This window comes from Peromyscus maniculatus, chromosome X (genome assembly GCF_049852395.1).
Source record: "Peromyscus maniculatus bairdii isolate BWxNUB_F1_BW_parent chromosome X, HU_Pman_BW_mat_3.1, whole genome shotgun sequence".
In the NCBI taxonomy this organism is placed as follows: Eukaryota; Metazoa; Chordata; class Mammalia; order Rodentia; family Cricetidae; genus Peromyscus; species Peromyscus maniculatus.
The window spans coordinates 134,825,421-134,853,398 of record NC_134875.1 but is presented as its reverse complement, the minus strand read 5'-3'; the positions used below and the strand labels follow the sequence as shown (position 1 = coordinate 134,853,398).

The following is a 27,978-nucleotide window of genomic DNA, read 5'->3' as shown; positions in this document are numbered from 1 at the left end:
AAAGCTTGCGGGGGGGTGGGGGGGGGCAAAGGAACATGGCGCAAGCTCTGTCTGAAGAGGAGTTTCAACGAATGCAGGTGCCGCTCGACGTGGGCAAGACCACCCGGCTAGGAGAATGGGGGCGGGGTAGAGAGAGGTCGTGCTATAGGCGCGGAGGACTGGATTGCAATGGGCCTTGAGTGTAAGGGGGTGGTATGGAGAAGGGAAACTGAGGCTCTTAGCGGCGACCCTTTTGACTTCGAAGCTTCTATGTGGGTTCTGAAGGTTGGGCTTCTGTTATTCTTGTGGGGAACACCGTAATGTCTTTAAGTAGACGATACCTTTCTCAGTCCGGGGTGGGGGCGAAACCTTTGGGTCTATGATTAACTGGTGATGATGGTAGACTTTGAAGGATGGAGATCCTGAAAAGGAGAAATTATTTTGTCTGGAGAGAAAGGAAGCGGGCATCTGGCCTTTTGCGTCATGTTTGTATGTGTGGGGAGGCGGGGTGATTTGACAGGGCAAGACCATGGACTGGTGGGAGGTGGGAAGTTTATGGGAGATACCACTAGGCCAGGGGGGTAGGGAAAGTCCATGGATCTCGTCCCTAAAGTTGCTATGCCCTTGGTGGGCATGGATCCTAGGAGGGAGGGGTACAGTTGCACGGACTGGGGTGATTCCTTTAGATCTGGGGTGAAGAACATTCCGAGTGAGTAATACACTTAACCCATGTTCGGGGAACAACCGGAGGATATAAAAGAATAATACTTAGGGATTTCAGGAGGGGAACATCACTGGGTTTGGGGGAGACGTCTGACCTGGTACTCAGACCTGTTGATTCTTTTCAGGGGCACTCTGAGAGGGAATGATAGCATTGCACAGTGAAGGGACACTGCATGGGAGAGCCTTAGTGGGCAAGACTGAAATGGGGAAACCCTAGAGGCCTGTTGGTTGGAGGCAGAACTCTTGAGAGAGCAGAAGTAGTTCTAGTTGCTCAGGAGCTAGATGGCTTGCTGAGGGACACCGAGGATGTAAGAGTGAGATCAATGGGCCATAAACAGGGAGGACCACTGTAAACTGCAGAGCATTCTAAATGAGATTAATTTAACTGGCCCACTTCAGGGTATTTGAGAGAGGTTCTGGGGGGACATAGTGTCACCCCTATTGGATCATGACTGAAGGCATCTTATGAAGAGTGAGTAGATACTCGAGCAAGAAAGATTTACCCCATTGGGCCATGTGTGAGGAAAAAACATTGGGCTCTTTTGGAGAGGGACTTCAAGGTGGGTAGAAAGGTATTCCAATTGGCCTAGGATTCAGAGAGAGGATATCTGAGTCCTGGGGAGAACAGGGCAAGAAAAATCCCCGAATAGCCAAGGCAGCCTTCTGATCTGGACCGAACCTTTGTGGCGAGAGGGGTGGAGGCTGGTGCTTTGCGAGGGGTAGGGGACAGTGCATGGTTCTGAGAAGAATCAGCTTCAGGGCCCTCCAAGGCTGGTAGATAAACATGTGCTGTTTGAAGTGGCCCATGCTGCATTCTCCCATACTTCTTGACTTAAGGGGACTCTAACGTGTTTTGAAAACCTTAAGAGTTCTGCAGGACCTTGGGGGAACATCCCCTGACTCATGAAAGGTGGGAAGGAGAAAGACCAAATTCTCTTTCCTTAAGAAAAAATTTGCAAGGCCTTCTGCCAAAGGGGCTTCCCAGCGTTCAGGGTGTTAAAAAGGTCATCCAAAATTATTTTATCCTGCGTGTATTGAGTCACAGGAGCACGTATGAACAGGAGCCTGACTATTCCAATACCCTTCAGTGTGCTAATACCCTTTGGAGGCCCAGGTGTGGGATGGGTTAGTGGAGCAATGGAGTGGGGAGGCTGGCTGGTTGGGATGGAGCTGGACAAGGTGGAGCAACTAAGGAAACACCTAACTAGCGGGTACCAGTCCAGTCTTTAGAGCGTGGGGCTTGGCTACCTCAAGTGGGGGGAGGAATGCCTTCCTGATACGTCTTTTTGTTTCTTGGCTTCTCCCAAAGACTCAGCTCCTGGAACTCCGGACAAATAACTACCAGCTTTCAGATGAACTTCGAAAGAATGGTGTTGGTGAGCCAAGAGAGTGTCATTAGATGGGGTGGTTTGGGGGTATTAGAGGCAAAGGTTTTCCTTTAGAGGCCTGCTAAGATGACCCTTCAGCTCCTTGTTACCACCCGAGGCTGAGCTCCCCTCTTTCCCTGCACCAGAACTTACCAGTCTTCGGCAGAAGGTCGCCTACCTGGATAAGGAGTTCAGCAAAGCTCAGAAGGTACCGCCCTCCTCCTCCTCCCCATCCGCCCACCTCTAGCTTCCCTCTATCCATCTGACTCATTTCTCTCCCAGTGAACACCTACACTGAACCAGACCTAATGTTACATGCTGCTTTCTTACCGTCATTTGAAGTTTTTTTTTTTTCACAGAAGTCTCTTCAGTTTGCTAATTTTAACCTAATCTTGCTTCTTTAATTAGTGTGTGTGTGCGTGTTTCTTTTGAGACAGGATCTTGCTGTGTAGCCCAGACTGGCCTTGAACTCTTGGTCATCCTGCCTCAGCCTCCTGAGTGCTGGGATTATGGGTGTGTGCTGACATGCCTGGCTTTGCTTAATCTATTGATTTGTATTAATTTATTCTTAATTCATTCTGAGATCAATTGCTTATTCATTTTCATTCACTAAATTTTTTTTGGGTGGTGCTACAGATCAAACCTAGGATCTCATGCATGCTAGGCAAGCTCTCCATGTTTGATCTTCGCTAAAAGGCTGAAAAGTAACCCTTTTGTTGTTTATGAGATAGGGTCTCTTGACGCCTAGGCTGCCCTTGTGTTTGCTGTGTAGCTGAAGACAGCCTTGAGTTGCTGACCCTCCATTCCTCATTCTCCTGTCTCCAACTCCCAAGTACTGGGATCCCAGGGCTAGGCCACCACACCTGGCTCTAAGCTGGCTCTACTCCTGTGCTACATCTCCAGCCGTCACTTACTAACTTTGGCTTGAAAGGGGAATCTAGCTGTTTCCCAGGCTGGTCCCAAATTCTTGGCCTCACATTAGCCTCCTTCCTCAACCTCTTAAGTACTGGATCTGTAGGCATGTACACCACATGTGGCTTCAGTCATTAACCTTTAATTAGTCTGTTAGTAAATCTGCCTTGAGCCTGCCTCCTGTCCTCCACTCATACTGCTTCCTTATTCTACTACCTGCCCTGGTCCTGCTGGTGACATGAGACCAAACCCACCTTTCAGGTCCTTTAAAGATAAGGTAGAATAGAGCCTATCATGGCCCCCTAAGATATTCTAGGTCCTTATTTTTATTCTTCTTCATTGCTCTGTCCTCATGTATAATACAATGTTGCATGCAGTACATGCTGAGTAAATACTTGTGGGATGAGGGGCTGGAGCTTAGCAGGTTAAGAGCCCTGGCTGCTGTTGCAGAGAACCTGAGTTCCATCCTCAGCACTCAGATGGCATCTCCCAAACAGGCTCTAACTCCAGTTCCAGGAGATGTGATGCCCCCTTCTGGTTTTCATGAGCACTGCATGCACCCATACTCACAAATTAACAATTTTAAAAAAATGTGGAAGGGGAACCGACTCCATGAAGTTATGCTCTGATCTCCATGTTTAAGCTGTGCCACTCAAGTGTGTGTGTGTGTACACACCCACAGTATTAATAAATAAATACATTTTTAAATTCTCATTGGGTGAATGATACAGAATTCAGATAATCCAGCAGTCAGGAAACTGGAGTTCTCGGTAGGGTGTTGATTTCCAAAGCCTGACAATCTCCTTGGCTGCCGAGCAGAGGGACAGACGTTCCCAGTGAGAGGGAAGCACGTTGACGTGTTTGAACAGATGTAGTGATGAAGCCACAATTTACTAGCTTGGAGATCCGGTGTATAAAGGGTTAAATTCTAAGACACTGTTTCCCCTCTCCCTCAAGTCCTCAAGAGTGTAGAAGAAAGGAAGGTTTTTTTTTTTTGAGTGTTGTGGTGCCAAGGCACCAGAATTCCCAGGCATTCTTCATTTCTTCTGCTGTTTCTGTGGGCTTCCAGTTGTTATGAAAGTTCTGTGTTTAAACATGTTTCCATCCCCCAACACATCCCTGTCCTCACTCAACACCTGCCCCAGGAGTCTCCACAGCCCACAGAGGGGTCCATTGCTGTTCACTTCAGCTCTCTTCCACCCTTCCTTTTAGGCACTAAGCAAGAGCAAGAAAGCTCAGGTAAGGGGGCCTTTGGTGGGTGAATATGTGTGCAAGACTGTCTTAGTGGGGATATCTGTTTGGTGGCATTGTACTGGCCTTTATCTGTGTACACCCGTGTATCTGCAACTTCCTCACCGCTGTTCATCTCTGTGTCTTTGTTTTCCTGTGTTTGTTTCGCACTCTTGGCCTCTGTATATTTTTTCTTTATCCTCATGAATCTGTCTACCTTCCTGTCTCCCCCTCTGTTTCTTCTCTTCAATTTTCCTTTTGTCTCCCTTCCACCTGGTTCTCTCTTTCATTTCTCTTTTCTGCTTTTCCTTTCTATTTCTGACTTCTTGTTTCTCTTTCTCCCATTCTTCTATCTTCCTTACTCATTGGATTTCTCTCTTTTCTCTTTGCTATATTCTTTTCCTGTTGATACTGCTTTGTTCCTGTCTTCCTACCTTTTCTTTTTCCTGATCCCCCTCTCATTCCCTGTCTTCTCCCTTTTTCTCATCTCCTTATCATTATTTCTCTTTCCCCTCAACCCCTTGTCTATATCCCCCTTCCCATTTCTTCTCTCTACTTTCCCACGTCTCTCTTGACCTCTGTCTCTGTCTTCTTACCTGTATGTCTCTCTTCCTATGTATTGCCTCATTCTTTCTCCCCTATATGCTTCCTACCCAATGCCATTTTTTCCTTCTCTCTCCTCCTTTACCTACCTCCCCATCCTTTCTACCCCTGTTGGAGTCCTGGCCCATGTCTGCCACTGCAGGAAGTGGAGGTACTGCTGAGTGAAAATGAGATGCTGCAGGCAAAGCTGCACAGCCAGGAGGAGGACTTCCGTTTGCAGAACAGTACACTTATGGCCGAGTTCAGCAAGGTGCTGGTGCCCGGGATAGCTGAGGGGGGAAATGGGAATGGGGCACCTGTGTATGCATGGGCAAGAGCCACCCAGGCTGAAAGCTCAGCCAGCAGGAGAGGGTGGACAGGGGCTGGCGCTGAGCACTGTCCGTGGTGCTGAAACAGGCCGTAATCTGTTGCTGGGGGCAGCAATTTGACAGGCGGGGCCAAACATTCATGGAATTAGATCCTTTGAGCCCTGAGTTCATTTGGTTCCTAAGCCACTCCTTTTATTTAATTCAAGTCTCCATTTGTATCATTTTGGGCTGGTGCTGTGGAGCCCCAATATGTTCTGGGGCTTTAAAATTCTTATTGCTTAATATGGATGGAAAAGTGTTTGAACTGCTCCCCTTTTCTTTCTCTTTCCTTCATCTGACATGAGTCTGGGGTTCCACTTCTTCCAGGTAATTCACCCTGGATTGACTAATTCTATCTCCTTACTGGTTTTAATTTCCTGGCTGTTTCTAACCCTACTGGGCAGTTAGAGAGCCCATGTTTTATTCTCCTACTAGTCTTCTGTATCCATGGTTGATCATTTTGTGAGTTTCAGTGTGTGTTAAGGGAAAATACGCTGTAGAAAAAATAATGTTATTTCCAAGGCTCCATCTGATGGGACTCTACTGCTTTAAAAAGCAGAAGAGGAGGAATGCGGTCACAGTACATGTATACAATAAGAAATTGTCAGAAATAACAAAAAACAACACACAAAGCCTTGGGGTGTGACTTAAGCGGTTCACACGTGACTCACATGAATGAACTCCTGGGTTTGGTCCCCAGCACTGTATAAACTGTGTGTGGTGGCACATGCCTGTTTTCTTAGCACTTGGGCAGTAGAGGCAGGACAATCAGAAGCCTGAGATCATCCTTGGCCAGACTGGGCTACATTACAAATCAAAGAATAAAGAACAATATTTAAAAAGTCGAAAACTCCAGACAAAATCCAACAGAAGTCAGTCTTTAAGCAGTTATAGTGCCAGGACAGACAGTTTAGCAGTCAGTAATTCTGAGAAAGGACTCTGGAACCAGAAGGTCTCCATTAAGATCTTGGCTGTACCTGTTACTAACTATGATATTAAGCAAGTCCCTTGGCCTCCTGTTTCTTGATTCTCAAATGTTTAAAATGGAAATGGTGATGATAGAGGTACCTGCCTCATAGGGCTTTTATGAGGAGGATTCAGTGGGCAAATCTATGTACATAGATAGTCTGAGCTATGGAAGTGTTCACTAGTGACATTATCTCATTAGTTCATTTTCCCTCTAAACTATGTCTTGACTTGTTTGTGGTGACAAAGATCCAACCCAGGGATCCTGCATGCTAAGCATGTGTCCTACCACTGTGCCACATTCCCATTCCTTTTCATATTTAAGAAAATTAGTAACCAGCAGATGGTGGAGAACACAAGAAGGTAAATGAGAAGGAAGTGTTTTATAACCAGGATCTTGGAATATGGCTCAGGGGAAGAGTGCTTGCTTAGTATGAAACATATATTTGTATTCATTCTGTGTTTCATCCTCTGCTTCCACAGCCTTCTGATCTCCTTACTTCTAATTTTCTCTATTGGTCCACTCCACTATTCCACAGAAGTTATTCCAACCTCAAGATCTTATCACACTTTAATTAATACCTTCTGGTATGAGCCCCTCTCCCCAGTCCCTGGAGCTTTCTGGTGCTCTCATAACTATTGGTAGTGTTTTTCTGCACCACCCTGGCCTCCTTCATAATCCCCTTCCTACTCCTCTCGGGCCTTTATGGTACTTACAGAAAGACCTGATGCTAGAGCCTGCCAAGAGATTTCATCAGCTCACTTGTTCCTTTGACAATTAGTTAAAGAGACTGCTGTGGATTCTGTGTTCTGGAAATTAAGTTATGAGCTGCACAGAATGGTCCTAACTCTTGGGGAACTTGCTGCTATAATTTGCTTTCAATGGCTGGGATAAAACACTGACCAAAACCAATCTGGAGAGGAAAGAGTTTATTTGGCTTAAAATTCACAATCCATCATTGAGGGAAACCAAGTCAGGAACTGGAGGCAAGAACTGAAGCAGAGGCCATGGAGGTGACACCTCTTATTAGCTGGCTCTCCATGGATCACTCAGCCTGCTTGTCCCCCATCCCAGGGGTGGCACCACTCACAGTGGGCTGGATCCTCCCATATCAATCACTAATCAAAAAAATGTCCAACAGACTCACCTACATACCAAGCTGATGGAGACATTTTCTCTTTTGAGGTTTTCTCTTCCCAGATGACCCTAGATTGTGTGAAGTTGACAGAAACCTGTCCAGAACACTGATATTTTGTAGGTGGGATGAGGTGGGGGAAATAATAATAGTGATCGTTTACTAATGCTGTTTCTTCTATACCTATTCCCATTTGAATTGCTCTACATTATTCATTCAATTCTTACAATACAATTGTGAGATATTTTTAGTATCCCTTTTTAATGGATGAGGAAAATTGAGCCCCAGGGAAGTGAAGTAATTTGTCCCAAGATCACCCAGTTGGGAAATGGTAGAATCCATGTCCAAGCAGTCTAGTTTCAGACTCTGTTTTGTGATTCCATGTAACAAAATCAAATTTAGCCAGGCATGATGGTGGTACATGCCTGTAATCCCAGCATTTATAAGACTGAGGTAAGATTTTGAATTCAAGACCAGCCTGGGCTACATGGTGAGATTCTATCTTAAAGAACAACAACCAAAAAAAAAAAAAAAAACCAAAACAAACCAAAAACAAAAACAACCCACAAAATAAAATAACACCAACAACAAATAAACTTAATTGTGATTGATACTAGGTCAGAAATAAGTGAACAGAGAATGCTGTGGTAAGATACTAGAAGTTTTTGTGTTGGCTAATCCTACTTTAGAGATGATATCTGAGTAGAGCGGTAAGAGACATAGAAGCCAGTCAGGTGAAGAAATGGTTAAAAGAAATGGTGTTATAGCCTAGGCAATAAAATAAGAAATTTTTTTGTGGGCCTCAGTAGTCTGATCTGAAAGTGAAGACAGGGTATTGTCTCATGAAACTAGTGTTTTAATCAGGATGTGTAAGAACAGTGGGGCCTGCTGAATTTTATTTTCATGGCGTACCTCTCCAATGCTAAAGACTGGAAGTATAAAAACTGTAAGCTGTGTTTACTCTGGAAATGTCTTGCAAGCTGTCTGTGATGCCTGGGTTGAGAGGGAGCTGTCCTTGGACCCAGGAATCTAGGACATTTTGGAACAGATGGTGGGGGTAAGGAATGGGTGTCAGTGGGGCTGTCCATGGTGCTTAACAGCTTCCATAGCAGCCTGAGGTCTTTGCATCTGAGAGGTTGGGAGTCGGCAAAGGGAAAAGGCTCTTCTCAGTATTCTCACCCTTTCTGACTTTGCTACTGAACAGATGTGTAAATTGGAAATTGGTTACTATCTCTGTGTCTCAGTGTCTGTATCCGCAAAGTATAAGAGGAACTGCGTTATAGGGTTCTTGTGGGAATGTAATGAATTCTACACTGAGTGGCCGAGTGCGAGCTGTGTTTTGGTGGGTACCGTTCTGATTTGCTATTTCCCTGTCATCTTTCTCCCCCTGCTCAGCTCTGCAGTCAGCTGGAGCAGCTGGAGCTGGAGAACCAACAACTGAAGGAAGGGGCTGCTGGAGCAGGAGCTGTTCAAGCTGGGGCACATGTGGATGGGGAGCTACTGCGGCTGCAGGCAGAGAACGCCGCCTTGCAGAAGAACATGGCAGGTGCATGGAGGCCTTCCTGGGGTATAGGGACCTCATGTCTTGAGCAGAGCCAGCATGGATATAGTCTTCTTAGGGGAAAGAGAAGACGTTTCACAGTGAGACTCGACCTTGCCTGAGCTAGTGTGAGGGTTTGCATTTTGGAGGGCATTTTACCTCTCTGAGTCTAAACATGCTCATGTACACAGTACACCAGAATATTTGTACCAGAAAGGTGGAACAATTTAAGAGGTTTCACCCTGCAGTTTTAGTTCAGTGTCTGGTTCTTAGCAAATGTTAGAGAACAGCAGAATGAATGTTGAAAAGGAGATAATGACTAAGCAGAAATAGAACAGTGGAAAGATTCTGAGCCCAGATTGTAAATAGGGTCTGAGACGAAGGCAGAAAAACAGCTTGATAGAGTGTGAGAAGGGTCTGACACAGGACCTTTGGTGAGCAGCTGGGGCTTATATGGTGGTGGGTGCTGGTTCCACCATCAGGAATGAGACCAGGTCCAATATGGGTAGGAATTAGGTCATATATGTAAATATGGTATGGAACATGGTAGATAGGATTTTAGAGGTTGGCGAGGCTTAAAAATTGTTTATGACAGGCTTGAAAGAGGCTTCATCTGTGGCAGGGTTATGTGCAACCTGAGAGGCTGGAGGACAGATAGTTCTCCCTGTGTTTGAGACATAACAAGGGGCTTTAGAGACACTTTCATTCATTATACATTCTTTTTTTCTTATTTATATTTTTTATGTATGAGTGCTCTGCATGTATACCTGGAGGCCAGAAGAGGCTATCAGATCCTATTATAGATGGTTGTGAGCCACTGTGTGGTTGCTAGGAATTGAACTCAGGACCTCTGGAAGAGCAGCCAGTGTTCTTAACCTCTGAGCCATCTCTCCAGGACCCCCCATCATAAATTCTTGTTCTATTCAACAGCACTGCAGGAGCGCTATGGGAAAGAGACTGTGAGATCTTCAGTTGCAAGTGAGGGCCAAGGGGATCCCCCAGGAGATGCACTCCCCCCTGCCCTGGCCCCCATGCCATTAGCAGAAGTGGAGCTAAAATGGGAAATGGAGAAAGAAGAAAAGAAATTGCTCTGGGAGCAGCTGCAAGGCTTAGAGGTAAATTTGGGTCTCTTGGGACTGGGATGCTGGGAGACAACAGATGCCCTACTCCTGCCCGTGGGCCCATGGAGATGTCTGTGACATCACCATCTCATGGGCTAAAGGGAGGCGGGACAGGCAAAAGGAGAGGCCTTCCTCCATCCTTGCTGATAACAACTCCATCCCTTATCTTCCCCCCCTACCACCCGCAGAGCTCAAAGCAAGCTGAAACCTCCAGACTACAGGAGGAACTTGCTAAGGTGGGGTTTGCCGCTGCCTGGCTTTCTCCTGACAGCAGAGGAGCATTGTGCATCCTCAGAGCTTCACTTTGATCATGTGTGAAATAGAGGCTCACAAATCCCAGAGTTGCTTTTATTGTGGAATAAGCTGATGTGGTCTCATTCTCCCTTGTGCATGGCAGGTCCCATCCCTTCTGTTTCCTCACAGCTTTGCCAATTCATCCATATAAGAATGCCCTTAGAACCTGGAGGCCCAATGGTGAGACAACCAGTTAGGATCCTCCTTTCCAGGCCTCCCCGCCTAGCTCTTCTGTCATGTGGCCATTGGCCACTGCTTTGGGAGCATAAATAATGGCCTTGGGAGTCCAAGGGGGCTATCTGGAGATGGTGTTGCCGCTGCTGACAGATGGGCCATCAAATTGCTTAGCTCTTCTGAGACTCAGTAAATCAGACTTATAAAACAAGTAGCTCTCAGTTCTCAAGGAAGTCCTGAGAGTTCCGCAAGAATATCCTAGGTAAAACTCAACTTGTAGGAAGGACTCAGTATGAAGTATCTGTAAATGTTGTTATCGTTTATTTTATTTTGTCAATATTCTCATTATCATTTGTCTACACTGCTTCCTCTTTCTCCCTCAGCTCTCTGAGAAACTGAAAAAGAAACAGGAAAGGTACACTTTTCTTTGCCAGGGGTTTGGGGGTCTAGAGTGAGAGGGATGGACTTGTGGAAATAACGTATCTATGCCCGTCTTTCTCTGCCCAGTTTTTGCCGTCTGCAGACAGAGAAGGAGACGTTGTTTAATGATAGCAGGTAACGACTGGGGTTGTCAGTAGGTGGAAAACCAGAGAGCGTGCCCAGTCCGATTAACCAAAGGCCGCAGGTGCAGTGATGGGGGACTGGGCCTCCAGCCGTGCCTAAAGTACTCTGTCCTTGTCACCCCTAGAAACAAAATTGAAGAGTTACAGCAGCGGAAGGAAGCCGATCTCAAAGCTCAGTTGGCTCGCACCCAAAAGCTGCAGCAGGAACTTGAGGCTGCCAATCAGGTAATGGGGGCTGGGTCTCAAGATTCTTGGGGTGGACAGTCTGGTGAGATATGAGGTCTTTCGAGACTGATTAGGATGTCTGAGATCAGAAATATAGTAAGCTGATAGATATGTGTAAGCCCTCTAAGAGCTAGAAAAATGGGAATTCAGAAACCCAAGAGCCCTAGAAGTTGGGTTAGGAGTTTACATGAGTCAGAGATCCTGAGGTGGGAGTCTAAGGACTCTGATTGGGTACCACAATTTTGGATGAGTCAGAACTTTCACTGGAGTCTGGGACCAGGAATTAGGGTGAATGTGAGCTGTGGAACTCTCCCAGTAGAAACTGGGTGATGCTGAGACCTTTAAAAGCCATGATATCAGCTAGGTGTAGGGCGCACTCCTTTAGTCCCAGCACTTAGGAGGCAGAGCCAGGTGAATCTCTGTGAGTTCAAGGTCAGCCAGAGATACATAATGAGTCCCTGTTTTAAAATAATAATAATAATAATAATAATAATAATAATAATAATAATAATAATAATAATTTATAAGCTGTGATATCAGTACATTGAAGACTCCTAGGGCTCAAAAACACGGGGGTTGAGTAGATAGTGGACTTTCAAATATGGGGTAGTTGGAGCTGGAGGCAGAGTATAGTTGAGACCTTCAGGGTCTGGAAAGCTGTTTTGGTTCTGTGATGTTAAGAAGTGGGTTCAGCTGGGCAGTAATGGCACACGCCTTTAATCCCAGCACTCAGGAGGCAGAGGCAGGTGGATCTCTGTGAGTGCGAGGCCAGCCTGGTCTACAGAGTGAGTTCCAGAACAGGCTCCAAAGCAACACCTTTAATCCCAGCACTTGGAAGGCAGAGCTAGGTGGATCTCTATGAGTTCGAAGCCAGCCTGGTCTACAGAGCAAGATCCAGGACAGGAGATACCAAAACTACACAGAGAAACCCTGTCTCGAATGAATAAATAAATGAATAAATGAATGAATGAATGAATGAATGAATGAATGAATGAATAAATAAATAAATAAATAAATAAATAAATAAATAAATAAATAAATAAATAAATAAATAAATAAATAAGGAAGTGTGTTCATGTGGGGTGGGTGGTCTTGAGGTTCTGAGATTCTTGGTGGCAGTGAAAAGCTAAGACTCCAAAGCCGAGAACAAAAGTTCACATAGGTATGAAGTTCCTGGGGACCAGGGCTGTCTGACTTTAAGGCCTCTAAGTTTACCCTGAGAGGAAGCAAGTCTGAAGTTTCTTGGAATGGAGGATATGGTAGTTTGTGGGAGCAGGGCCCCTAAAAGATTGCAGTATGCAGGCTGGGATAGATTCTGGATAAAATCCTCAGGAGCTGTTGGTGATCTAGGTCTAAAGATTCCCAGAGACAGGAAGCCAGAGTGGCAATGGAGATGGGTCAGTCTGAGGCTTCTTCAAGAGCTGGAAACTAGGAGGTCGTGAGTTTGTGATCTTTATGGTCTGGGACTAGGAGTTTGTGTGAACTGGGAGCTGGCTCCTAAGCTTGGGACATGGGGCTTAAGTATGTCAACAACTCCTGGTGGTTAGGGTCTGGAGATGGGTAAGAGTTACAGTCCCTGGGGGCTGAAAATCCTGGGGCTCCCAAGCTCGAATTTGGGTGACTATGAGCCCCTCAGAAGCTAGCTTCAGGAACTTAGGTGCGTCAGAAATGCTCAGAGGCTGGGAGAGAGGGAGTATTTGAGAGCCCTGTGCATACTAGCTTGGAATCTGGACGAACCTGAGATCTCTGATAGCTAGTTCAAGCCTCACAGGTGCTGAGAACATGCCTTTAGGTGGTCATAGAGGGAGTCTGTATATCTGTGTGCACCCAGGGAAGGATGAGGTCTGGAATGGGGTTACCTGACTTCCCACAGAGCTTGGCAGAGCTAAGAGATCAGCGGCAGGGGGAGCGCCTGGAGCATGCAGCAGCATTGCGGGCCCTACAAGATCAGGTATGTTGGACTTGGTGGGCTTGGGAGCTGGGCTTGAGGGTGGCAGCAGGCTGAGTTGGTATTTTACAGGCGAGCATGGCCCAAGGGGTCTTGCTTTTCCTAGTCCTGGTCTGTGTGTCTCTGTGTCTGTCTCCTTTCTTTCTTGGCTGTGGGTAGGTCCTGTCCCTCTGTTCTGGACCTGCTCTCACCTGTCGTGGGGGTGGGGCCAGGTGTCCATCCAGAGTGCAGATGCGCAGGAACAAGTGGAAGGCCTTTTGGCTGAGAACAATGCCTTGAGGACTAGCTTGGCTGCTCTGGAGCAGGTACAGGACACCTGGGAGCCCTTGCTGATCTCTCCCTGTTTCCTTTATCTCTCTCTGCTTTTGGTCCACATCTGGCCAGGTTGGTCTGGACCCTTTACTCTTCTGTGGTTTCTGTTTCTGTTCTTCCTTTCTGTTGGCTTCCAGCCTTCTTCTCCATCTATTCCTGCTTTTCTGGCCTTCTAGTTTCTCTGTGATAAAGTGCATGAAATGTAATAATCTTAAGCGTGCACTCAGTGAATCCAATGTGTCTGTCTATTCATGTTCCTTTATAACTCCGTGTAGCCACCTTCTAGAACAAGATACAGAGCGTTTTTCAGTATGCTAGAAGATCCTTTTACCCTTCTAGTCAGCATATTCTTGGAAGTAACCAGTATTCTGACCTTTAGTAACATAGATTCATGTTGCTTGTTTTTTCATATAAATGAAATTGATGCTATTTTGTCCTTGCCTGCTTTCTGGTACCTCTATGTCTGTGAGCTTTATCAGTACGTGACATGGGTTCTTTTTATCACTGCATAGTATTTTATTGCATGAATATTTCACTAATTCCCTGCTTTTCTATTTTAAATTTTCTGTCTTTCTGCCTCTCATCATACTCCTCTCTCTATCTCCCTGGAACTGGGAGGCCCAGGAGTTCCTGGGCATTAGGGTTCCCTGCATCCCATTTCCCACTATTACTACTTTCTCCAGATCCAGACATCAAAGACACAAGAACTGAATATGCTTCGGGAACAGACCACTGAGTTGGCAGCTGAGTTACAGCATCGGCAGGCTGAATATGAAGATCTTATGGGACAGAAAGACGACCTCAACTCCCAGCTCCAGGTGATGCTTCTGACCTGACCTGTAGTTTCTTAGTACTGGTGCAGTGAATTGTCCTGGAGGCATGGTGAGAAGACTTTGGAGCCAGGGAGACCTGGATTCCTGGCTGGCTCCTTTAACATCCTAGTGTCCCTACGTTCTGATATGGGGAATTTTACTTCTGCAAAACTGAGCTTCCTCAGTTAAAGTTTCTGTTCTGGTATCATAATGTACCGATTGAATGTCCTCATATGTAATGTTTGTGTTTGCTTCAGATTTTGTCCCATTTGGGAATATTTGCATCTAATTACTGAGAAATTTGGGGGATGAAACCTAAATTTAAACATACCTTATACATACAGCCTAAAGGTAATTTTATAAAATATTTTTAGTGCTTCTGCTTTTTGTTTTGAGACAAGGTAGAGCTCCCTATGTAACCCTGGCTGTCCTAGTACTTGCTATGTAGATCAGGCTGGCCTTGAACTCACAGAATTCCACCTGTCTGCCACACAACTGCTGGGATTAAAGCTGTGTGCCACCACACTTAGCATTTACTCATTTTGAGAGTGACCCATCATTGGTGACCAGGCGCGGAATTCCCATATGTGGCATTATGTGCATACTTGAAATTTTTCAGATTTTAAGCCAGGTATACTGGTGTGTGCTTATAATCCTAGCACTCAGGTAGCTGAGGCAGGAGGATTGCCATAAGCTTTAGGCCGGTCTTGGTTACAGAATGAATACTAGGCCATCCAAGGCTATATAGTAAGACTTTGTCTGAAAGAAACATAAAAAGTTTCAGATTTGGGGTTTTAGGATGAAGGATGCTTAGCCTGGAGAAACTAGAATAATACTGGAGTAAATAAGAAAGAACTTTGGGGGCTGGGTGGTGGTTGCGCTCGCCTTTAATTCCAGCACTCGGGAGGCAGAGGCAGGCTGATCTCTTTGAATTTGAAGCCAGCCTGGTCTACAGAGTGAGTTCCAGGCTAGGCAGGGATATATAGTGAATCCCCGTCTCAAGAAAAAAAAAGTGTAGGGCTGGTGATAGAGCTTAGTTAACACATGTATGCACAAAGCCCTGGGTTCAATCCACAGCACCGCATAAACCAGGCTCTGTGATGTACACCTATGATCTCAGCACTTAGGAGGTAGAGATAAAAGGATCAGAAGTTTAAGGTCATCCTAACTACATAGCAAGATCGAGGCCAGCCTGGGCTTCATGAGCAGACCCTGTATCAAAGGGAGGTGCTGGGGAGATGGTTGAATGGGTAAGAGTGCTTGCTTTGCAAGCGTGAGGATCTGCGTTCAGATCCCAGCGCCATGTCAAAAGTGTGCCCGTAACTCCAGTGCTGGTGGGGTGTGGGGAGGTGACGACAGAAGACTCGCTAGGGCTTGGCGGCTCCCAGCCTGGCCAAAAACTGTGAGCAACAGATTCGGTGGGAGACCTTGGCTCAAAGAAATGAGGTCAAAAGTGAGAGGAAGATACTCAGTCTCCTCCTCTGGTCTCTGCATATATGTATGTTAGGCACACAAAGGATTCATACACACACACACACACACACACACACACACACACACACACACGCCCGCATACAAGTTTAGTTTTCTCTTACATAAAACGCTTAAGTAGGGAGCTTGGCATGGTGGCACTCAGTAGTCTGAGGCAGGAGGATTGCTATGAGTTTAAGGCCAGCCTAGGCTACAGAGTGAGACCTTGTCTCAAAAAGAAAAACAACAAAATACTAAGTAGGTTGTTCAGGGATGAATGATGGTAATGATGGTGGTTTTTTTTGTTGTTGTTGTTTGTTTAATTTGTTTGAGACAGTTATTTGTTATGTATTCCTGGCTGGTCTGGTACTCATCGTGTAGCCAAAGCTAGCCTCAAACTCATGGCAGTCATCCTGTCTCAGCCTCCTAAGAGCTACTATTTCAGGCATGAGCCACCACACCTGTCTTGATTTATGAGTAGCCAATCACCAGTGACCTAGGTTCTTTCTCCTTTGCTATTTTACAGCCTTTGACACAGGCTTCTAGCCTTTGCTTCCAGGATAGCTGTTGAAACTGGTTCTCCTCATGTTTACATTGTATATGGAAGGAAAGAGGAAAGGGGGCAGTGAAGTTCTTTCTTTTCAGAACACACTCTGCTGAGTACGGTGGTCCATGCCTATAGTCCTCAGAAAGCTCACACAGGGCTGGAGAGATGGCTCAGCAGTTAAGAACACTGGCTGCTCTTCCAGGGTTCGATTCTCAGTGCCCACATGACAGCTCACAACTGTCATAACTCAAGTTCCAGGGGACCTGATGCCTCCGTCTGGCCTCCCTGGGCACCAGGCACACATGTGGTGCACAGACATACATGCAGGTAAAGCATCAATACACATAAAACAGAATAAATCTGAAATACATTAAAAAATAAAAGGAAAGCTAAGACAGGAGGATTGTGAATTTGAGGCCAGCCTGGGCAACACAGCAAGACAGTGTCTCAAAAAAAAAAAATCATAACAGGTGACACGCACCTTTATTCCAAGCTCTTGGGAGGCAGAGGCAGATGGATCTCTGTGAGCTTGAGGCCAGCCAGGGATACATAGTGGGATCCTGTCTCAAAAACAAAAAATCCTAATAATAAATTGAGAGAGAGGAAGGAAGGAAGGAAGGAAGGAAGGAAGGAAGGAAGGAAGGAAGGAAGGAAGGAAGGAAGGAAGGAAGATAAGCGTTCTCGTTCTTGGCCATCTTAGAGGCTGCTCTTGGGCGGGCCCTCTCCTGCACCTAAGGCAGATGATGGTGACTGCAAAGAAGAATGGCAGTCTCTGGAGTCCATCAACTCCAGGTTCCACTCTGTTATGAAAAGTGGAAAGTGCATGCTGCAACACCAGCAGACCCTGAAGATGATCAAACAGGGAAAATTAAAATTGGTCAGCCTTAGCAACAACTGCCCAGCTTCGAGGCACTTGGAGATAGGATACCATTATTCCACGTGGGCTAAAACTGTTGTCCATCACCACCGTGGCAATAATAATGAACTGGGCACAGCATATGAACAATATTACGGAGTATGTGCACTGGCTTCATTGACCCAGGTGATTCTGGTATTAGAGGCATGCCAGAACAGACTGGTGAAAAGTAAAGCAGGAAAGTTTTTCTTTAATAAAACTTACCAGAGCTTGTTCATAAAGAAAATAAACCCAGGCATGGTGTCCAATGCCTGTAACTTTAGCATTTGGTAGGTAGAGGCAGGATTAGGAGTTTAAGGTCATTGCCTATATAGCAAGTTTGAGATGAGGTCCTATCTCAAGAAAAGACTTTTGACATAAGCCCTTGTCTGAAAAACAAAAAAGGGGTATAGCCTGGCATGACTGAATGCACCTTTAATCCCAGCACTCGAGAGGCAGAAGCAGAAGCAGAAGCAGATGATTCCAGGCCAGCCTCGTCTACATAGAGAGTTTCAGGCAGGCCAGGAATACACAGTGAGACCCTGTCTCAAAAAAAGAAAAAAGAATACAGAGAAACAAGAAACAAATAATGTGGCCCTATCTGCCTGTGAAGGAGGAGAGAGAAATACTTTAAACCATCATATTCCCAACGTAAATTCTGTTGCTAAGGGAGTGGGAATTAATAGTACTGGGGAGCAAGCTGCAGCGCCTGTCATTTTCCCATTATGATTATGATTATAACACCCACTTTATTAGGGGGGAGGTCTACTAGAAGTGTTCTAGATAACTAGGGACTGCCCTCCAACTTTTCCCCTTCTTTTCTGAATTAGGAGTCATTAAGGGCCAATAGCCGGTTGCTGGAACAGCTTCAAGAAATGGGTCAGGAGAAGGAGCAGTTGACTCAGGACCTCCAGGAAGCTCGCAAGGTGGGGCTCCATGGGAAGAAAGAAAAAGATGGCTCAGTCCAGGAGGGTAGGAAGTGATAAGGCCAAATCTTGGGAATGGAAAGAGAAAGAAAACGACCTTTTCCTAAAGGATGGGTGAATGACTCAGCCAGTTTGGAGGGCTAGGGAAGAGTCCTGGCTAGTTCCTTGGCCATGGACCAGAATGGTGGTCATTTGGGGGGGGGGGTTGAGCGATGAAGGTAATTGCCATTCTCTTGGCCCACCCTCCTGGTCCCCAGACTGCCGAGAAACGGAAGGCCATGCTGGATGAGTTAGCAATGGAGACAATGCAGGAGAAGTCCCAGCACAAAGAAGAGCTGGGAGCTGTCCGATTGCGGCATGAGAAGGAGATGCTGGGCGTGCGAGCCCGTTACGAGCGGGAGCTTCGAGAGCTGCATGAGGACAAGAAACGGCAGGAGGAGGAGCTCCGGGGGCAGATTCGGGAGGAGAAGGTGGGTGGGGTGACGATGCCCCGCTTCTCCTCTGGTGTGGCTAGTGGGCAGGTTCGTGCTATGAAGGGTGCCCAGTCCTCTGCTGCCCAGCTCCTGACTGTCTTCCCCTTCCAGGCTCGGACAAGAGAACTGGAGACTCTCCAGCACACCGTAGAAGAACTTCAGGCTCAGGTACACTCCATGGATGGAGCCAAGGGCTGGTTTGAACGGCGCTTGAAGGAGGCTGAGGTGAGTCAGAGTACCTGGTGAAAGTGCACAGCTGGTGAGGGGCACCCGTGCTCTGCCTTTGTGCAGATGTGAACAGGCATGTCTTCTTCCCGGATTGTTCCTCCGCCAAAAAGTCATAAACTATTATCTTCCCATGTTTGGCAATACACTGATTTTTACTTTAACAAGAACATCTATTGCCTTTTTCTGGACAAGTCATGACAGAGAAGAGGACACACTGGAGCCAGGTGTGGCCCCAAGTTTGCATGCTGGCTGGGCCGTTCCCTAGCCGTGTGACCTTATGCAAAGCATTTCATCTCTCTATGGCCCGTTTCACCTTTGGCGGAGAGCAGCAGGAGGCCTCAGGTTCAATTCCCGGCAGCAGAAATATTAATGATGAAAAAAATGCCTTACTGTACAGATATTTTAGGAAGATTCTAGAAAATTACTTAATATATGTACAACCATTTGAACATTCCTGGCATGCAGTGTCATTTTGTTAAATAAAGAAATATAAATGTATAACACTTGATCTACTGTGTGAATGGCGTAGGCTCCCACTTCGTACTTCTGCCGTAGGGCATGTGCTGTTTCCTACAATATGCTTTCTGCCTGGCATGGCAGTAAGTTACCTATAAATTCTAGCGCTCAATAGGCTGAGGCAGGATTGAGAGTTCAAGTCCAGTGTAGTCTATATACTGAGACCTTGTCTCAAAGTAAAAAGGTTTTTTGTCATGCCCCAAGAACTCTGCTGAAATTCACATGCCCTTGACTGGACACACCATCTTTTGGGGGCCATGAGCAGACCTGGGACTCTTTTTACAGGAATCCTTGCAGCAGCAGCAACAGGAACAGGAAGAAGCTCTCAAGCAGTGCCGGGAGGAGCATGCTGCTGAGCTGAAGGTGATTGTCACAGGATGATGTTCCTGTGTCTGGGTACCAGGGAGCACTGCACGAGAGCAGGGACTTCTCAGGCGATGCTCGGAGCTGCTGTTTGCTTTGCAGGGCAAAGAGGACGAGCTCCGGGATGTGCGGGATCAGCTCCAGCAGGCCCAGGAGGAACGAGATGGTCATGTGAAGACCATCAGCAGCCTGAAGCAGGTCTGTGGTATCTCTGTGGTCCCAGACAGAGCCATGGCCTAGGCTTGCAGAATGGGGTGCGGAGGGGGGCCCACCTGCCAGCTGTGCCTTCTCTAACCACAGGAGGTGAAGGACACAGTGGATGGGCAGCGGATCCTGGAAAAGAAGGGCAGTGCTGCGGTAAGCTAGTGAGGCCTGTGATCTCCTCCCCTCCTTTATGGAGCCCCTGGGCCCCAGCTCTTACCCCCCCCCCTCCACACACATACCTTTAGCTCAAAGACCTTAAGAGGCAGCTGCACCTGGAGCGGAAACGGGCTGACAAGCTGCAGGAGCGGCTGCAGGACATCCTCACCAACAGCAAGAGCCGCTCAGGTGAGAGAGAGGGCAGGATGGGTCCTTTAGGCTGCTTTCTGGACGCCCCTTAGCCTTTGCTCCAGCCCTTTGGCCTGCCTGAGTGCTGCTGTCTCTCTTCTCTCTGCACTCTCTCCCTGGTCTCTTTGTGTCTTCTGACTGCCTTCTCTGTTCCTCTCTCTGCCCATGTTCTTTCTGTTTGCTCTGCATCCACCATGATTTCTCTGCTTACTCTACTGTTTCTATTCTTATACTTTAGAAATCCTCATATAAGTTTAGGATCCGTGACACAAGCCCCACCCCCAAGTCATTCCCCTCCAGGAACTCACAGTGAGTCATGGGAGACTGAATTCCATAGGCAACAGCACTACACTATCTCCTCCTCCTCCTTTTCTTCTTCTTCTTCTTCTTTTTTTTTTTTTTTGAGACAGGACTTCTCTGTGTAACAGTTCTGGCTGGCCTCGAACTCACAGAGATCCATCCACCTCTGCCTCCCAAGTGCTGGGATTTAAGGTGTGCGCCACCACCACCCAGCTAACACTGTCATCTTCATTACTGTCATCACTGTTATTAGTATTGGGTTTTTTTAGACAGCATCACCTTGTATCCCAGGCTGATTTCAAACTCATGGTGCTCTGCCTTAGCCTCCTAAGAGCTTGGTTACAGGCATAAGCCACCATGTCTGACTTGTACTGTTTTCAATATACTGCTAACTCAACCCACGATACTTCTGCCACTGAAAGCAGAAGACATGCTCACACAAAACTGGAGTTGTTTCTACCTTTTCTTGGTTGGGAGTAGCTGTAAATACATTGAAATAACTCAGGTTCAGCAATGGTTTTAATGCATCTCTTTTTTGTTTGTTTGTTTGTTTTTTCCAAAACAGGGTTTCTCTGTGTAGCTTTGGAGCCTATCCTGGATCTCGCTCTGTAGACCAGGCTGGCCTCGAACTTACAGAGATTTGCCTGGCTCTGCCTTCTGAGTGCTGGGATTAAAGGCGTGCACCACCACTGCCCGGCTCTAATGCATCTCTTAAAACACAGACAGGCTTAGGGAAAATTTGCTGTCAACTAAGGTGCTGGGGAAGCCCACTCAGCATTGCCCCCTTTTGGAGATTCCTTTGAGTATGGTACTAACCCTTTCCCAATACCCGAAGCAGCTCTAAGGGCAGTGTCACAAACTCATCAAGTAATCCACTTGCAGGCATGTACCACCATGCTCAGCAAGTGTTCAGGTGACATGGCAAAACATAGCTCTCCCCAAACCAATTTCTCACTGAGGCACTCAGCCTCCTGAGTAACCTCTCATTATAATAGAGGTGTTTTGTTAATAGATTACAAAGTGGGGAGTAGATTAGAATTTTATATTGTACATCGTTCTTATCCTACATGGGACGAAGGTCCAGGTGAATGGCTACCAGTGTGTCTCCATCTTCGTTCTGACCTTGGTCTAAATGTGTCTTTCTCTGTGGTCTGTCAGGGTCCATCATGTGCCAGCTTCCTGTCTCGGGGCTTTCCTGCATGTGTGTGTGCCGCCACCCACTCTCCACCCTCGCTCCTCCTTTCTCTGCATCTGAGTTTGAGTGCTTACGCCACTGGAGTCTGTCTGCTCTTTGCCCTTTCTCCCAAGCCTCATCCGCTTCCCTTTTTGTCCCTGGATGTGTTTACCAACAGGGATGGCTCCTTGTTTCGTCCTGCTCCAGTCCTGGGGTTTGCTTGCCTCAATATGGCTCTTTCTCTTTCCATCTCTGGCAAATCTGTGCCTCTTCCTGCCAGTTCTTCCTGAGATTCCCAGGGATCCGGACTCAGGTTTCTTTTTCCTCCACTCCCCAGGCATTGAGGAGCTGGTTCTCTCTGAGATGAACTCGCCAAGCCGGACTCAGACAGGGGACAGTAGTAGCATCTCCTCCTTCAGCTACCGGGAGATCTTGAAGGAGAAGGAGAGCTCAGCCATCCCAGCCAGGGTAAGGGGCAAGTTTCACCTACTAAGACTGGAGTATGCCCATTTTCCCCACTTGAAGTTATCTAAGTTATCTACTCTGACCTTCAGACAAGCATTTCTTCTCTGACTTTCTATGTGTTTCTCTCTCTCTCTCTCTCTCTCTCTCTCTCTCTCTCTCTCTCTCTCTCTCTCTCTCTCTCTCTCTCTCTCTCTCTCTCTCTCTGTGTGTCTGGTCTCTCTCAGGCTAAGGACTGAACCTGGGGCCTCACACATACACATACATGCAGAATACATGTCAACATTTGCTGTTCTACTAAGATGCAGCCCCAGCCCCTGACACAAACATTTTGCCAACTTCTCCCCAAATTCATCAACTTAAATTCAGGCTGCTATATGGGAGACAGGCCGATCATTCTCTCTGCCCTTCTTCCTTCATCATCTATAGGTGAATCTCACCTTCCTAGTGCTTTAAAGTGCAAGCATCATGGGAAGGGCACCACTCATGGAGGAAGTCCCGTTTTCCAACTTCTTTATTATTATGTTTTGGAGACAGTGTCTTGCTCTGTAGCCCTGGTTGACCAGGAACTTGCTATATAGACCATATAGACCTCAACCTTATAGAAGAGATCTGCTTGGCCTGCCTCCTGGGTGATGAGATTAAAGGTGTGTGCCACCATGTCTGGCTATTTATTGCTTTTTTTAAAATAGGTTTTTGAGACAGAGTCTCTCTACATAGCCCCGATTGCCCTGGAAATCACTAGGTAGACCAAACTGGCCTCAAACTCACAGAGATCTGCCTGATTTGCCTCCCAAGTGTTGGGATTAAAGACGTGTGCCACCAGGACTAGCCTTAATAGTTTTTTTTTTTACTTTTATTTTATTATTTTATGTGTGTGGTGTTCTATCAGCATGTATTGTATGTTGGAACACTACCTGCATGCAGTACTCTTAGAGGGCAGAAGAGTGTCAGAGCCCCTGGAACTGGAGGTACAACAGACAGTTGTGAGCTGTCATGTGGGTGCAGGAAATTGAACCTGGGTCCTCTGGTAGAGCAGCCCGTGCTCTTAACTCTTGGGCTATCTCTCCATCCTTATTTATTGTTTTTTTTTCTTTTTTTGAGATTGGATTCTTGTTATGTATCCCAGGCTGGTTTTGAATTCATAATCCTCCCGCATCAGCCTCCCAAGTCCTAGGATTGTTAGCATGAGCCACTATGGCCAATTCCCTTTAGCAACTATTGTTATTGCCATCCATCAAACCATGTTTCCTGACAAACACTTTATTTGGAAATTTAAATCAATATACAGATAATATGTATACATTGTAAAACATTTTTTGATGGGAATTTTTGTCTTTTGGGTTATAAACTTAGCTTTAATAGCTAAGTAATCTCTCCATCCCTGGTAGGACTTTTGAAAAAAAAAATTTAATTTTTTGTTGTTGATGTTTTTTGAGACAGGGTTTCTCTGTGTAGCTTTGCACCTTTCCTGGAACTCACTCTATAGCCTAGGTTGGCCTCGAACTCACAGAGATCCTCCTGCTTCTGCCTCCCAAGTGCGGGAATTAAAGGCGTGTACCACCACCATCTGGCTGAAAAAATATTTTTTTTAAAGATTTATTTATTTATTATGTATACAGGAGAGGGCGCCAGATCTCATTACAGATGGTTGTAAGCCACCATGTGGTTGCTGGGAATTGAACTCAGGACCTCTAGAAAAGCAGTCGGTGTTCTTAACCTCTGAGCCATCTCTCCAGCCCCATGAAAAAATATTTTTAATTAAAAGATTTTTACACTAGGGAGGCAAAGGCAGGCGGATCTCTGTGAGTTCAAGGCCAGCCTGGTCTACAGAGCAAGTTCCAGGACAGCCAGGGCTACACAGAGACACCCTGTCTCAAAAAAACAAAAAGTGAACAAAAATTGTTTATATTTGCTTATATGTGTGGTTTTGTGCATGTATATGTGCTCACCATGTGTGTGCCTGGTGCCAGAGGTCAAAAGGAGCATCCTATTCCTAGAGCTGGATATATATGTATATGGTTGTGAGCCACTATATGGGTTCTGGGAACTAATTCCTGATACTCTGCATGAGCAGCAAGTGCCCTTAATAACTGAACCATCTCTCCAGCCCCTTGTTGGACTTTTTTTTTTCAAGACAGGGTTTCTCTGTGCAGCCCTGGCTGTCCTGGAACTCAGTCTGTAGACCAAGCTGTCCTCGAACTCACAGAGATCCTCCTGCTTCTGCCTCCTGAGCACTGAGATTAAAGGAGTGCACCACCACTACCTGGCCCTGTAGTGGATTTTTTTTTCTTTCTTTCTTTCTTTTTTTTTCCAGGAGCTGAGGACCGAACCCAGGGCCTTGCCCTTGTTAGGCAAGCGCTCTACCACTGAGCTAAATCTCCAACCCGCCCTCTCGTGGATTTTTAAAGCGTCCTTTTTTTTTTTTTTTTTTTTTTTTTTTTTTTTTTTTTTTTTTTTTGTAAAAGCTAGCATTCAGTTCCACAGTACTGGTTTTTGTTGCTACTTGTTTGTGTTATGTCGCTGTGTCTGTTCTGATCCTATTTTCCTGACATCGGCTGGTGGAAGAAACCAAACCATTTGACCTGTAGGAAACATCCCACCTTTAGAGTTTTCTGCTTGCTTCTTAATGGTCCCATTTAGCTTGTTCTACTCTCGCCTCCATTTCCTGTCATCTGGGAGTCAGATGTCATTTGCTGCTGGATTTCCTTTAGTCCTCTCAGTGACGCTCTTGTGGTGGTGCTAACGCTGTCTGCCTCCCTTTAGGCCAAGGGAAATGTAAAGTTTCTGCGAGTGCCAAGTCTGGCCTTTATTAGCTCCAGCCTCAGCCGATGCTCGCCCATGTGCTTCCGGCCCCCAACTCAGGTGGATGGGTGGTGCTGAGAATTGCTGCATTTTCTCGCTCTTCTTTCTTGTAGTCTTTATCCAGCAGTCCTCAGGCCCAGCCCCCTCGGCCAGCAGAGCTGTCAGATGAGGAAGTGGCTGAGCTGTTTCAGAGGCTGGCCGAGACACAGCAGGAGAAGTGGATGCTGGAAGAGAAGGTGCTGTCCGTCGGCCTGCTAGTCCCCCGCATGAAGTGCCCTGGGATGGGGTGGGGTGGGGTGGGAAGGGTGTCTGCCTGGGTCCTCCTCGTGGGAGAAAATGTGAAGTTCAGGGGCCTGAGATGGAGTGGACCGTCTTGCAGGTAAAACACCTGGAGGTGAGCAGCGCCTCTATGGCAGAGGACCTCTGTCGGAAAAGCGCCATCATCGAGACCTATGTCATGGACAGCCGGATTGGTCAGTGCTCCTTCCCCAGCCCTCCCCTCCAGTGCAGCCTTCACCTGTCCCCCCTTTTCCATTGTCCTATGCTGCTACTTCTTTCTTCCTGAATCTCCGAGAAGCTACTGACAAGATCATGACCCATGGAGGGGAAAGCGGGGAAGCTTTGCTTACTATCTGGCCTCCCCTTTGTACTGATCGGTTCTAACCCTCCATTCGCTAGTGTTTTCCCTGGACCTCTCTGTCTCTTTTCTTCCCCTGCTTTCTATTTCTTTATGTGGCTTTTTTTTCTGTTCCTCTACTTCATCTTCTCTTAGTAGCACTATTGTTCTATTTCCATTTTGATTGCTTTGCTGGTTCTTTGAAACTGGATTTTGCTCTGTTGCTTTGGCTAGCCTGGTACTTGCTTTGTAACATAGGCTGGCCTCAAACTCTCAGCAATCCCGCCTGAGCTTTCCAGGTGCTGGAATTCCAGGTGTGCTGGGATTCCAGGTGTGCAGGCCTGCACCGAGCCATACATTTTCATTCCTTGTAGCTTCGTCCCTGTTTTCTTCTCTGACCTCCATGGCTGTCCTTTCCTCTCCGATCTGTCTGCTACCTTCTCTCCCCTCTAGTTTATCCCTTGCTTTCAACTCTTGCCCCACTTCCTGATTTTTCCGAGTTAGTACTATCCATTGACATGCTTTGAGGGTTTACTATGTGCTCTGTCTGTCACGTGCAGGCGTATACATGTTCCCAACACCATGAGTTAGGAATTATCCCCATTTTTCAGAGTCACATAACTAACGACAGCAGGCTTTCACATGTCAAAGCCTCTGCCCCAACGTCACACTGCTTTTCTCCCTCCCTGCCTGCCTGCTGTGTTGGCCTCCTTTCCCCCTTGGCTCTGCCTACTCTCCCCTGTTCCCTCCTTCCCCCCGGCTCTGCCGAGGGAGGGGGTGGTGCTCAGCCTGGACCCTTGCAGATGTGTCTGTGGCAGCAGGCCACACAGACCGGAGTGGGCTGGGCAGTGTCCTGAGAGACCTGGTGAAGCCCGGCGATGAGAACCTCCGGGAAATGAACAAGAAGCTGCAGAACATGTTGGAGGAGCAACTCACCAAGAATATGCACTTGCACAAGGCGAGTGTGGACTACCAGCCTGCCCACCTGTCCCTCCAACCACCTGCCTCCCTACCCACCCAGTCTCTGACTGTGTCCTTCCAGCTGGCCCTTGTCCTCCCAACTACCACCTTCCAGTCATCTACCACCCTTTTGTGATTGCGTCTTGTACCCTCCAATCAACTTACCAGTTTAGCCTACCACTTGTCCATCTGTCCTTCTACCCACTCATTCATTCATATATGTACTCACCATTTACCGTCGACCTACCTTATTGCCTCGCTGTTAAACCATCATCTCCAAGTCTTCCATCCATTTCTTAATGCATCATTCTTTTGTTGTTGTTGTTGTTTTGTTTTGTTTTTTGAGACAGGGCTTCTCTGTGCAACAGCCTGGCTGTCCTGGATCTCGCTCTGTAGACCAGGCTGGCCTCGAACTCACAGAGATCCTCCTGCCTCTGCCTCCCAAGTGCTGGGATTAAAGGCGTGCGCCTGATGATGCATTATCTTTTATTATTCTTTTATCTCCTCATAAGTCACCCTTTTACCCACCTACTTGTCACTTGCCTGCCTACCTACCTTTTTGTCCTCTACAAAGTTCATTTGTGAACCTATTTGTCTGCCATAGATCTCTGATGGGTCCACCCACACATCAGTTCCCCCACCCCGACCCAAATACTCCTTCATCACTAAGGGAGTCATACGCAGGTCCTGCCTTGGAGAAGCCAGCTCACATTTGTTGGAAGAGAAGGTGGTGGATCTTTCCATCCAAGGCCAGATAGCACTGGGCACTGGTTAACCCATCGGTCCCTCTTACTACAGATAACTCCTCTATTTGCTAACAGAGCTGCCCCTCCCCCCCTTCTCTGGTTCCTGATGGCTCGTTTGTTTTTTAGGACATGGAAGTTCTATCCCAGGAAATTGTACGGCTCAGCAAGGAATGTGTGGGGTCCCCTGACCCAGACCTAGATCCTGGAGAAGCCAACTAAAGACCCACAGGCTGCACCTACTTCCACCCCCTCCGGAATGCCACTCACTCCCCTGGGCTGTGGTGGGAAAATATGGAGGCTGGCACCAAATCTAATCGTTTGGGAGACGGACATTAAAGGGGCTGGAGGCCTGTCTATGACTGGTGTCGATGACCCCAGTCATATGGCAGAGGCCCTTGGGGAGGCAGGATCCTGAGGGAAGGACAGGGATTTTGTTCTTCTTGACCCTAGCTCCTAGGGACATCTGCCTTCAACTCTGCATGAGCTCTCCCTTCCAGAGACCAACTCATTTTATTTTATTTTTTAATTTATGTCTGGAAGCCTGGCTACTCTGCATTTGGGCCTGGGGATTTTGGGTGGGGGTGCAGTCCATGCTCAATGTTCTAGCAATGTGTGTATGTGTGTGAGTGTGTGTGTGTGTAAAGGCTATGCAGCCAAAATACCATCTGGCCAGACGGGCCCACCCACTGACTGTCT

At 46.9% G+C, this 27,978-nt stretch overlaps 1 protein-coding gene and 1 pseudogene across 13 annotated transcripts; both read left to right on the top strand.

The window, feature by feature from the left end:
* On the top strand, window positions 1-27,969 carry Gripap1 (GRIP1 associated protein 1). Of its 13 annotated transcripts, none has more exons than XM_006997505.4 (26): window positions 1-77; window positions 2,012-2,078; window positions 2,216-2,277; window positions 4,194-4,220; window positions 4,957-5,064; window positions 8,659-8,809; window positions 9,734-9,918; window positions 10,113-10,160; window positions 10,776-10,807; window positions 10,900-10,947; window positions 11,081-11,180; window positions 13,054-13,131; window positions 13,341-13,433; window positions 14,124-14,258; window positions 17,995-18,090; window positions 18,348-18,560; window positions 18,675-18,788; window positions 19,593-19,670; window positions 19,773-19,868; window positions 19,971-20,027; window positions 20,120-20,219; window positions 22,031-22,161; window positions 25,074-25,196; window positions 25,340-25,433; window positions 26,380-26,534; window positions 27,409-27,969. In XM_006997505.4, the coding sequence occupies exons 1-26, from the start codon at window positions 36-38 to the stop codon at window positions 27,499-27,501; spliced, it is 2,526 nt and encodes an 841-aa protein (XP_006997567.1). In that variant the 5' UTR covers window positions 1-35; the 3' UTR covers window positions 27,502-27,969. The 13 variants fall into 13 exon arrangements, with proteins under 13 accessions (XP_006997567.1, XP_015846083.1, XP_076418396.1 ...); XM_076562276.1 differs by lacking the exon at window positions 1-77 and adding an exon at window positions 88-264; XM_015990597.3 differs by lacking the exon at window positions 13,341-13,433.
* LOC121825790 (large ribosomal subunit protein eL30 pseudogene) lies at window positions 15,555-17,487 on the top strand (annotated as a pseudogene).
* Window positions 27,970-27,978: the final 9 nt, after the last annotated feature.